The sequence below is a fragment of the Malurus melanocephalus genome, unplaced genomic scaffold (assembly GCF_030028575.1).
Source record: "Malurus melanocephalus ecotype Western Australia unplaced genomic scaffold, MMel_1.1 scaffold_1145, whole genome shotgun sequence".
In the NCBI taxonomy this organism is placed as follows: Eukaryota; Metazoa; Chordata; class Aves; order Passeriformes; family Maluridae; genus Malurus; species Malurus melanocephalus.
The window spans coordinates 72,900-84,864 of NW_026624377.1; the positions used below are offsets into that span (position 1 = coordinate 72,900).

The 11,965-nt window shown below is 54.4% G+C and overlaps 1 protein-coding gene and 1 long non-coding RNA gene across 2 annotated transcripts; both read left to right on the plus strand.

Annotated features, from left to right (window-relative positions):
• Nucleotides 1-487: 487 nt before the first annotated feature.
• Nucleotides 488-10,301, plus strand: MYBL2 (MYB proto-oncogene like 2; the record flags this gene model as incomplete). The annotated part of the gene is made up of 12 exons (XM_057387139.1): nt 488-580; nt 1,626-1,697; nt 2,086-2,178; nt 3,745-3,965; nt 4,111-4,267; nt 5,026-5,295; nt 6,288-6,674; nt 8,082-8,221; nt 8,499-8,598; nt 9,167-9,280; nt 9,853-9,969; nt 10,131-10,301. Coding segments are annotated over exons 2-12 (1,827 nt in total), but the record flags the coding sequence as incomplete, so codon positions are not given.
• Nucleotides 10,302-10,719: 418 nt separating this feature from the next.
• LOC130586359 (uncharacterized) lies at nt 10,720-11,813 on the plus strand. Its single transcript, XR_008966696.1, has 3 exons — nt 10,720-10,828; nt 11,372-11,488; nt 11,650-11,813. It is a non-coding gene; the product is annotated as an uncharacterized LOC130586359 (long non-coding RNA).
• Nucleotides 11,814-11,965: the final 152 nt, after the last annotated feature.

Sequence of the window (11,965 nt, forward strand, 5' to 3'; positions counted from 1 at the left end):
GGCCTGCTCCTCCCGGCCGGCGGGCTGCGGGATGCGGGGCGGCGGTACCCGCGCTGCGGGATCCCCGGCTCCGCCCGCCCCGCTCTGCCCGCTCGCAGCGCGGGGTGAGGGGGAGCCCTGMGGCTGCTGCCCCGCACCGCTCCCCGCGCCCCTCTGCCGGAGCTGGACCGGGGAAATGGGGCCGGTGCCCAGATGCAAAGTCCATCCCGGGGGACAGAAGGGGTAGAAGTGGAAAGAAATGCTCTTCTCCTGTTCTGGGCAGCATTAAACCGGCCAGCAGGTGCGGGAGCCCAAAGCTGAGGGTCTCCTTTAAATGTGGGGTGGGTGGGTGCCGGTGAGGTTTGGGCTCGGCGCTGGAAGAGAGATCTGGAGCTCTGCTCCCTACGATGGAGGTTGCCCTTGAGTTCTGCTCTCTGTGGTGGAGGTTGCTCCCTCTCCTGTGTTTTTATCSTGCGGAAATTATAATCTTCCTTTATCCCTCTCTAGTGAGGACCAGGATGAGCTGCATTACCAGGATACAGACTTGGACGTGCCGGAGCARCGGGATGGCAGGTGCAAAGTCAAGTGGACACAAGAAGAGGTGAGTGAGAGCCTGAAATGTGCTGACAGAGGTGCTTTGGGGTGCTGCCTCTGACATGGCACCCTGAGCTTGGGTGACTCCACCCCAGTGCTCACCTGCTGCAGCCTTGCTGCTGGAGAGGACCCTGTGCCTCCTGTGCTGAGTGAGGCTCAGAGGTTCAGGGCAGTTTGAGGTGCAGCCTCAAGAGCAAGAGCTCCAGCCTTTTTAGCTTAATGAGTCCTGAGCAAAACACCACTGCCTGCAGCACTCCTGTGAGTGCAGAGGGGTCCCACAGGATGGCTGAGGCCTCCAACAAGCTGAAATGTGCAGTGGAAATCTCCTTTTTCTGGAGCAAAAGCAGGGAGTATTGACGCTTGGGATCATGGCTTAGTCATCCTGGCTAGGAGCCTGAAATGAGCTGGGATATTCTCTTCCTTCCTCCCAGTTTCACTATTGGTTTTGTGCCGTGTGAAAGCCCCAAGCTGGGGTCAGAACACCAAGTAAGGTGGGCTTTGTGGAGAGATCAAAGCCTTGGGCAGGGAATAATTTAATTATTGAGCCAGCCAGAGCTCACAGACCCTTCTGACAACTTTCTGTGAACTGTAGGAGTTCACACACATGGGCCACAGCAGGGATCACAAAAGAGATGCTGTAGAGCCCTGTAACACTGAAAGGCAGAAGAGCACCAGGCAGCGGAGATCCAGCTTTCCTGACCAGACAAAACCAGTGGCTGAGCTGGGAGATGGACTGTCCAATCAGGTTGTACTGAGGCAGGAGAGGCAGGCCCTTGGCCACAGGGTTTGACTCAGACTGTGCTGGAACAGAGCTGAGCTCTTGTTCTGTGTTCTCTGTGTGAGCTCGTCCCAGCACAGAGCTCAGAACCAAACAGTTCCAGCTGGGCTCCACATGCTGGAGCACTGCTAAAGGCTGGTGTGAGCACCTTCCTCCCCCGAACACAGAATGCCAACAAAACCTTMTTGGCAGTCCAAAATACCTGTGATGCCATCAGCCCTGCGGTGTGTGTTGCCCCTGTGTATGTCAAAGTGCATGTCTCTGTCTTTTGCAGGATGAGCAGCTGAAGATGTTAGTGAGCCATTATGGGCAGAATGACTGGAAGTTCCTGGCCAGCCACTTCCCTGTAAGTGACCCCGTGCCAAGCTGGACATCCTGCTGTTTGCATGTTGCTGCTTCTCCTTGTGCTGGTGCCTTGTGTCCCTGCAGTGGGATTCTGTTCTGATTTCGTTCTGACTTCACAGCTCCAGGCTGTGAAACGGGGCTGCTTCAGAGCAGGGAGACTCTCTTTTGTACAGAGGGCTTTCCAGGGCCAGTCTGTTGGASCTGGGGTGAGAAATTGAGGTTCCTGTCCCTGTGTCCAGTGCCCTGGGCCTCCATATGTATTGTCCACGTGCTTCTGCGGGTTTTCTGTGGGACAGTCTGTGTGTATGGGGACTGCTGTGACTTTTGGAGCTTTTTGTGCCTTTGGAGCCTCCAGTGTAACACCAGGCTGTCCCCACTCCTTTTCCCAGAAYCGCAGTGACCAGCAGTGCCAGTACCGGTGGCTGAGAGTGCTGAACCCTGACCTGGTGAAGGGACCTTGGACCAAAGAGGAGGACCAGAAGGTGAGTCAGGCCTGAGCGGGTCAATGTTAGGCTGTCTGTCTGCAGAGAGGATGGGACGTCAGACCCATCCTCGGGGTTGTAAACTGTGTGTAATTTTTCTCCACGGTGGWTACCCGTAAGACCAGCCCAAGCAGCCAGGGCTGTGATTTGATGTGATCTAGGCCCCTCCAGGTAAACACCTTCTCCCTTTCACACAGTGCTGCAGCAGCAGGCTGCCGAGGGAGAGAGCTGAAAAGGGAATGAATTCATCTGCCTCCTGGCAGGTCTCCACCTGGCCTGGCCAGGCTGGATCGAAGGGAAAATAAAACTGGCATTTCCTGTGCCACAGTAGGCAGGCTGGAGTGGATGTCTGAGGTTGGCTGGGTGAATCATGACTTCTGTGAGCCTGTTTCTCTGCTGATTCCAGAGGGAGCTGAGAGGGGCCAGCTCAYRCAGACTCATCATCTTGATGTACTCTAGCGAAGTTGGAGAGAAATCCAACTTTTACCAAGGTTTTTCTGGTACAGAACACCCTAGTTTGGCAGATTCTCTGTAACACTCCTSCTCCCCTAGTTCTCTTTCTTTTGGCCCCATTACCTTATGTCAAGCCTAAGGAAGCTTCTCCTGATGTCGTTCCCCATTTTTACAGCAGAGCAGTTGTTGAAGGGAAGCAATTCCCCTTCCCTTTTCATTGTCCTGTCTCTGCCAGCCTGCCCATCCTGGCCATGCTGGGCTCCAACTCCCTCCCCATTGCTTTGGCCCAGCTCCTTGGCCTCTGTTTGGCATCTTTGGTCCATTTGCCTGTGCTTGGAAGGCAAGAATCTGCAGCAGGGACATTTATTGTGTGAGCATCACCTTTCTACCTGCCCCTTTCAGCTCAGCACAGCTGGYCAGGGTAGAAATGCTCTTCGAGAACTCCTTAGCCAGGATTTTGGYGGGCTGAACATGGCAGGATGTAGATTGTTTCATCYTGACTGTGCCCTGGGCATTGTAGGYGCCCAGAAGCATTTGTGCTGAGGCTCAGGCAGAAGGGCSTGGGTGAAGGGGAAGAGGCAAAGTGAAGGGGTTTTAAGTGGATTTGGAGCTCTCCCTGTGTGTCCTGATGCTCTCAGGGTGTGGAGCTGCAGCCCTCCTGCCCTGCGTGTGCCACACTGTTCAAGGGAGCAGTGCARAGCTGATGGGGGCTGCTGTCACACAGCCAGGCCCTCAGAAGCTGAGAGGGCACAGGAGCCTTGGAGCAGGTGGGACTTGGCCCTTGCTCAGAAGTGGGAATGTGTTTGTATATCTGGGCACCTGCCAGTCTCCACCCCATCTTCTGTGAGGGCTCATCTGCGTTCACAGGTGCCCTGTGGCAAAATGTCTGCATGGAAATAGCCTCTTAGAGAAATYTGGCTGAATCATTGCTCTCATGAGGTTTGGAGCACCTGGTTGCCCTGCTGCATCCCTCCAGCTTTTCCTCCAAAGGAGCCTTTCTTTCTTTGCCCTTCCCTGGTCCCTGGAGAGGTGAAGAGCAAAGCCTGAAGAATACTGTACTGACCTTCCCCTCCTTTGTTCCACTTCCTCATTTGCCTCCCCCTCTCTCCAAAGGTAATTGAGCTGGTTAAAAAATACGGCACCAAGCAGTGGACCCTGATAGCCAAGCACCTGAAAGGGCGCTTGGGGAAGCAGTGCCGGGAGCGCTGGCACAACCACCTGAACCCCGAGGTGAAGAAGTCCTCGTGGACRGAGGAGGAGGATCGCATCATTTTCGAGGCCCACAAGGTCCTGGGGAATCGTTGGGCAGAGATTGCCAAGCTRCTGCCTGGCAGGTAGGATTTGCTCTCTGCTGCCTTCTCTGCTGGGCAGGCCGTGCGGATCTGTGTGTTAGGCTCTCATGATGGGGCTCAGGAGGGTGTTTTAGCTGTGCTTTAAAGCTGCTCTGAGGCATGATTTGTTTCCCTCTGCTCTCTGCAGGACTGACAATGCTGTGAAGAACCACTGGAACTCCACCATCAAACGGAARGTGGACACGGGGGGTTTCCTCAGTGAAAACAAGGAGTCCAAGGCGCTCTACGTGCTCGTGGAGGTGGATAACAAGGAGAGGCAGAGTCAGACGACAGCTGAGAGCCAGGTACTGCACCAGCACACTCACAGCAGGCAGCTGGCTCAGTCCCTGCCCTGCCAATGCATTTTGGAGCTCTTCATCCACCCTTCTGCTGCCTCACACTGCCTTTGCCACAGCCTGTGTCTACATAGACAGTCTGTGCCTTCCCCAGGCTCCCAGCTCTCTCCCTCCAGGAGGCAGAGGTGTGATGGGAGCCTGAGTGTGTTATCCAGGCAGAGGACTGCAGTCTGCTAGAGCTGYTACCTTGCCAATCCCACCATCAGGTCTGTTTTGGATGCCGAAGATTCTTTCAGCTTCGTTGTGCTGCTGCTGGTGGGAGAAGGAGGCTGCTCCAGGCAGTGTGTGTGTGGGAGCAGGGTGAAGAGATAGTGTGTTCCTTTTCTCTAAATAAGGAAGCAGGGAGTTACACCCAGAGATTGTTTTCTTGAAGAAAGTGTGTAGTTTCTGAAGGCAGGCTCTTGGAACATACGAAATGTRGAACTAGTGCTACGTGCTCAGCCCRTGTTCAACTTTCTCCTGGGACATTGTTAAATGAAATCTTCAATTAAACAGTCCTGTGCTTGTTATGTTGGATGGGTTCCTGCTCAATGCATGGGACAGAGCAGAGAGGGGAGGATGGGGATGTGAAAGAAGCCCAGTGGCAGGTAGGAGAGGGGAGAGAGTTAAATGTGTCCAGGTTCTCTCCGTCCCCAGGGCCTGACACCATCCCCTCTGTTCCCTTGCTTTCTGCTGACATCTGGACTTTCTTTGTTGCATGTGCCAAGAACGTCCTGCCCAACTGGCCGGTGGACATCTCTGAGATTAAGGAAGAAGACGTCAGTGATGAGGAGGTGACAGGTGTGCAGGAGCTGCYCTCGGAGCTGCCAGCTTCAGGGGTGGCAGAGCAGAACATGGAGGGGACCCCAGATGACGCAGTGCCCGAGGATGCCGGTTCATTTATCGAGTCACCATACAAATGGGTTGTGGAAGCTACCAACTATCTTTACCCAAGCTGTGCCCCGGCCTTCAGTGAAGCTCTGGACATGATTGAATCAGTGAGTAACAGACCCTTGTTCCTCCAGTTATTGCAGGGAGACTGATCCTCACCCTTTTCCCTTTAGTGAACTTGCTGGATCCCCTTTCTCATCACCCTGAGGAGAGCTGGGGCTGTCATGCCTTGCAGCTTCCCCCAGTTTCTCTTCCAGGACAGACTGGAAATAAGCCAAGCCYATTTTACTGTGCAGGACAGCCCCTTCACACGGGCATAATGCCACCATTTGCTTTCAGTGGAGGTAGCTGCACTGAAGTTAGTTATTTTCAGCCAGTCAGGTGGTGCTGAGGTCCCCTGGGTGACAGAGGCACGCCAGGGTGGGAGGCTGGATRAAATCAACAGTGCACTTTGCTGCCATCAGAGGGAAGTGGCCTGTGCAGCCCCCAGCCTCCCTGAGGAGCTTATGATCCGTGAAGGAGCTGCTTTGCCCGTGTATAGGAAGAGTGTCTGTGCCTGAGGCTCTGCAGCACATCTGTGAGCCCTCTGGGGCTGCTTGTAGGGTGCTGGCTGTTGGTGGGGTGGAGCTGTGAAGCAGCAGCTCATTTCTGAGCTGCTCTGGTTGATTTTAATCTGCTTTCTGCAGTGCAGTTTCACCAAAGCCAGAGCCCAGCCGTACCCAGCTGTGGGTTGTTTTTGGGTGACAGTACCTTGGTTCAGTCCCTGTCCTCAGCTCTCTGCCTAGCTGCTCCTTTTGTCCCCTCTCTGAGGGGGCGCAGCTGTTTGTGCAKCTGTGCTGTGAACCGAACCAGGAAACCAACCTTGCATGAACAGCAAAACCTGCCCTGTGCCTAGGCAGCAGCTTTGAGCTGGGTCAGAGCCCTGCTCTGGCTCTGGTTGTGCCCGTGGCAGAGAAGAGAAAGGTTTGAGCTGTCCTGGCCAGGCTCATTCCAAAGCTTTGGTGCCATTTCACACCCTCCCCCGTTTCTCCTCCCAATTCACCAGCCTGGCTGCTCAGCTGGCCCCCTGGGCTGCTGCTGACCCTTTCCCTGTGTGCAGGACCCCGATGGGTGGTGTGACCTGACCCAGTTTGACCTGCCCGAGGAGCCCTCGGCCGGCAGCAGCAGCGGCAGCACCAGCCCRGCCCAGCCAGCGCCCGGCGAGGCGGCTCCAGCCCTGCCCAACGTCACCGAGTACCGCCTGGACGGCCACACCATCTCGGACCTGAGCAGGAGCAGCAAGGGGGAGCTCATCCCCATCTCCCCCCACGCMGAGGGCAGCTTTGGCACCCCGCCCTCGGTGCTCAAGAGGCAGAAGAAGAGGAAGATCTCCCTCTCGCCCGTCACGGAGAATGTCACCAGCACCAGCATGTCCTTCCTGGACTCGTGCAACAGCATGACACCCAAGGGCACCCCTGTAAAGACACTGCCCTTCTCTCCATCTCAGGTATCTCCTTGCCCTGATGTCACACATTSCCATCAGCTCTGGCAGCTCTGTGCTCCTCTGCCTAGACTGAGGCAGTGCTGGTGTGCAGAGCTTGTTCCCTTGCTGAAATGAGGCTCAGAGCTGGTTTGTGGCACGACTGCACTTCCTGTGGGAGCAGCAGCCTGTCTCCATCTGGSAGTGCTTGCAGGTTTAAGGAGGCTCAGGAATCCTGTGTAAGGGGCAGGGCAGATGCCCAGCATGGGAAAGGAGCCCCACTGCGTGCCAGGGTGTGTTGGAGAGCACATTGCTGCTGTCCCCAGGGCATTGCTGCCCCAGCTGTGGCAGCAGAGTAGCAGCAGTGAAAATTTGCTTCCCCTGGTTGTTTTTGCAGTTCAGTCACGCAGACAGGCTGGGCAGCAAACACCTCATGCAGAGCTCTGTGCTGCTCTGCTTATGAAAATGCTGCTGGGCTTGTCTGTGTTTCAAAAGGGATTCAGTTTTTCAGTTTTTGCCATKATTCCCACAATGCCCACACATGTGGTCTCCAACACGCATCACCTTGGAGCACAGGGGTGCTCAGACCCATGAGTGTCTCATCTGGGAACGGTGGAGTTCTGTCTATAAATCAGAACAAAGACTGCTGCATTCTCCTGCACAGTTCCCACTGCAGCTCTGCTSTCCAGACCCTCCCCAACTGTGCCTTCCAGACCTTCATTTCTGCTGTTTCTGCAGCAGAAAGCATGGGAGGACACCACAGRGCAGCCCAACATTGCAGGTTCAGGTGGACCTTGAATGCAAGACCAGCAAGAACTGGGAAGTTGGAATTAAAATGTGCAGCTCTGCAGGAGTAAAGGCAGGGAGGTCTGGGGTGAGTCTCAGAAGGCAATGTGCCTGTCTTGCCTTGAACTAAACTTTAGCCATCAGTGAATATCACCAGAGTTTTCTTCCAAGAAGTCTTTGAGTACAAACTGTTCCTTAAGGGGGTAAAGCTGTTAGGAAATAAAATCCTAGCAGAGATGAGACAGTTTGTCTCACGGTTTAGACTGAAAACATCTCAGTGCAAGTCCTGTTCACTCGCACACTTTGTGTTAAATGAACTTCCCTCGTGTTTGTCATCCTGAGGCTGGGATAGACTGGGTGAGCTGGGATTACCAGTGCAGGGAGAGACTCCTCTCCTATCCTGTGCTTGAATCAGCTCATCCCTTGTGGGAGGTGAATAATCTTTAGAGGCGTGAGGCGCCTCCTGACAACTTTTCACACAACTTGTGAGTGTCTGTGTACAGAACTGGGAGTCTGCAGTCATCCTGCTTTGGGAGGATTGTTCCTACTTCAGTTTCCCCCCCATATTTAGGAAGAATTAATGGCTTGTGATGCAATGCCAGGCTACTTGAAAAATTGTGTTCAATTTCTCTTCCCTGTGCCATGCAGTTCTTGAACTTTTGGACCAAACAGGATACACTGGAACTGGAGAACCCTTCCCTGACCTCCACGCCCGTGTGCAGCCAGAAGGTGATTGTCACCACCCCACTGCACAGGGACAAGACCCCTCTGCTCCAGAAGAACTTAGCGTAAGTCCTTTCTCCTCCTCCTCCTTTTCCACCCAGGAGCCTGGTCCTGTTCAGACATATCTGCCAATACTTGTCATGGCATTACTGAGAGAGGAGATTTCCTTAAATCTCTGTTTTCCCCCCAAAACCWGCTCCTCCTTGAGCAGCAGGGAGCAAATGTCCAGTCTGGCTGGAGGCACAGCCAGCTGACCTCTGTTGTGCCCAGCTGCTGGGTGGGCTGTGTCCTTCTGTGGGTCACAGCCTGTCTGACCCCCTGCCTTTCCCACTCTGCTTCCAGGTTTGTCACACCAGACCAGACCTATGTGGTGGACAACACCCCTCACACCCCCACGCCTTTCAAAAACGCCCTGGAGAAATACGGACCAATTAGGCCTCTGGTAATTATGAACAAGGGCTGTGGCTGGAGGGGCTGATGAGTGCAAATGGGAGATTGGGGCAGGGCTGTGAGCAAACCCTTCTCTGTGCCAGAACAAAGGGTGGTGCCAGGCTGAGATGGGAGGGTGAAGGGGACATTGTCAGAGTGATCATTTCATTGTAAGTAGCTACAGGACTTTTAGCTCTTCTGTAAAGTAGCTAAAAATGCCAAAACCTGCCCKTGAATCGGGCTGCAGGGCTTGGCTACTGGTGACCTTGAGGAAAAGCATGGAAATGATCTGCCCAGGCCTCCCTGAGGAGCTGGGTCTCCCAAGCTTTGTGTGCACACTGTCCCCTGATGGCACAGGTGGGGTGCAGCTGATAAGAGTCTCTCTACCTGGAGATCCCATAAATTTGTCAATCTAGCAGAGGACTTGTCTTATCTTTTCCAGCTGGGAAGCAAATAGGTTTTTGTGTTTGTCCTCCAACTATGGGCTCTCCTGACCCCATTGTCCCYTCAGGGAAACACTTGTGAGCCTGCCCAGCATACAGATTTGACTTTCTTGTGSTCTCTCTGCCTTCCCACACCAGCCCCAGACTCCTCACCTGGAAGAAGACTTGAAGGAGGTGCTGCGGAGTGAAGCTGGCATTGAACTCATCATAGAGGATGATGTGAAGCCTGAGAAGCAGAAGAGAAAACAAGGGGTGAGCTGCCTTTGCACCCAGCACCAGCTGCTGAGCTGCCCTGTGCTCTTAAGGAGTGTTCTGCCTGGTTTTGTTCATCTTGCTATTGGTGCCAAAATGTTTGTAGCCCTGTGGCTGCTCTCTTTTAATCAGCAAGAGATGCCTGAGGTTAAAGCCTGATTAAAATACTGCCAGGAGTGCCCTGGTTTGTGCTGAGCCTGGGGCTTGCTGGCACACTTGGAGCACCTGGGGCAAGTTGGGTTCTCAGAAGGGTGTGGGCTTGTAGGAGAAGTCTCAGTTTCCTGGTGGCCTTCCCTACCCACTAAAAGCTTTTTCTTTTCTGAACTGGTGGCTCTGGGTGCCAGGTGCGGTGTGCTGGGAGCTGCCCTGGGGTGGGGAAGGCTACACAAACCTTCCTGAGTGCTGGTGCCATGCAGAATTGGGGTGCTGTGGGCTCGCTGTGCCCCCTGGGCCCTCAGGAGGGCATTTTCCTGGGTGGATTCATGCTGACCTTGGCTTTCCTGGGTGGATTCATGCTGACCTTGGCTTTCCTGGGTGGATTCATGCTGACATGGCTTTCCTGCATCCTCCAGCTGCGCAGGAGCCCCATCAAGAAGGTGCGGAAGTCCCTGGCCCTGGATATTGTGGATGAAGACATGACACAGAACCTGCCTGCCCTCCCCAAGACTGTGTGCTTCAAAAGAGCCCAGGTGAGGGGTTYTGTGCTCAGAGCAGGGGCAGAGCTSGCTCTGCTCTGAAAAAACTCTGCAAAGCCACAGCAGCAGCAGCCTGGAACTGCCTTTGAGCAGTCCATGTGAATGTGGACAAAGGGCTGGATTTCTTCTTTCTTTACACTCTTCTCCTGTTGCAGCCTGTGAATTTCCTGTCAAGGTCCCTGAACATCTCCTCCTCGAGCAGAAAGAATGACAGTGGTTTGCTCAACAGAGCCTTTGTGCAAGTGCAGCCAGAGAAAATGTCCTACAGGAAGATGCCAAGCCATTTCAGACCCCCAGCACCGGTAAGCCCTGCAGCCACTGCTGTCCCAGGCAGGAGCTGAGCTGGCAGAGCATCTCCTGTCCCTCAGGAGGAGGGAGAGATGGAGCTCTGAACTCCTGCACAGGCATCACTGTGCTCTCAGCACTGTCTGTACACTGAGGTTGGGAGATGCTGAGCCTGAGGTGGCATTTNGGTCTCCCAAGCTTTGTGTGCACACTGTCCCCTGATGGCACACGTGGGGTGCAGCTGATGAGAGTCTCTCTACCTGGAGATCCCATAAATTTGTCAATCTAGCAGAGGACTTGTCTTATCTTTTCCAGCTGGGAAGCAAATAGGTTTTTGTGTTTGTCCTCCAACTATGGGCTCTCCTGACCCCATTGTCCCCTCAGGGAAACACTTGTGAGCCTGCCCAGCATACAGATTTGACTTTCTTGTGCTCTCTCTGCCTTCCCACACCAGCCCCAGACTCCTCACCTGGAAGAAGACTTGAAGGAGGTGCTGCGGAGTGAAGCTGGCATTGAACTCATCATAGAGGATGATGTGAAGCCTGAGAAGCAGAAGAGAAAACAAGGGGTGAGCTGCCTTTGCACCCAGCACCAGCTGCTGAGCTGCCCTGTGCTCTTAAGGAGTGTTCTGCCTGGTTTTGTTCATCTTGCTATTGGTGCCAAAATGTTTGTAGCCCTGTGGCTGCTCTCTTTTAATCAGCAAGAGATGCCTGAGGTTAAAGCCTGATTAAAATACTGCCAGGAGTGCCCTGGTTTGTGCTGAGCCTGGGGCTTGCTGGCACACTTGGAGCACCTGGGGCAAGTTGGGTTCTCAGAAGGGTGTGGGCTTGTAGGAGAAGTCTCAGTTTCCTGGTGGCCTTCCCTACCCACTAAAAGCTTTTTCTTTTCTGAACTGGTGGCTCTGGGTGCCAGGTGCGGTGTGCTGGGAGCTGCCCTGGGGTGGGGAAGGCTACACAAACCTTCCTGAGTGCTGGTGCCATGCAGAATTGGGGTGCTGTGGGCTCGCTGTGCCCCCTGGGCCCTCAGGAGGGCACTTTCCTGGGTGGATTCATGCTGACACTGGCTTTCCTGGGTGGATTCATGCTGACACTGCCTTTCCTGTGTCCTCCAGCTGCGCAGGAGCCCCATCAAGAAGGTGCGGAAGTCCCTGGCCCTGGATATTGTGGATGAAGACATGACACAGAACCTGCCTGCCCTCCCCAAGACTGTGTGCTTCAAAAGAGCCCAGGTGAGGGGTTYTGTGCTCAGAGCAGGGGCAGAGCTSGCTCTGCTCTGAAAAAACTCTGCAAAGCTGCAGCAGCAGTAGCCTGGACCTGCCTTTGAGCAGTCCATGTGAATGTGGACAAAGGGCTGGATTTCTTCTTTCTTTACACTCTTCTCCTGTTGCAGCCTGTGAATTTCCTGTCAAGGTCCCTGAACATCTCCTCCTCGAGCAGAAAGAATGACAGTGGTTTGCTCAACAGAGCCTTTGTGCAAGTGCAGCCAGAGAAAATGTCCTACAGGAAGATGCCAAGCCATTTCAGACCCCCAGCACCGGTAAGCCCTGCAGCCACTGCTGTCCCAGGCAGGAGCTGAGCTGGCAGAGCATCTCCTGTCCCTCAGGAGGAGGGAGAGATGGAGCTCTGAACTCCTGCACAGGCATCACTGTGCTCTCAGCACTGTCTGTACACTGAGGTTGGGAGATGCTGAGCCTGAGGTGGCATTT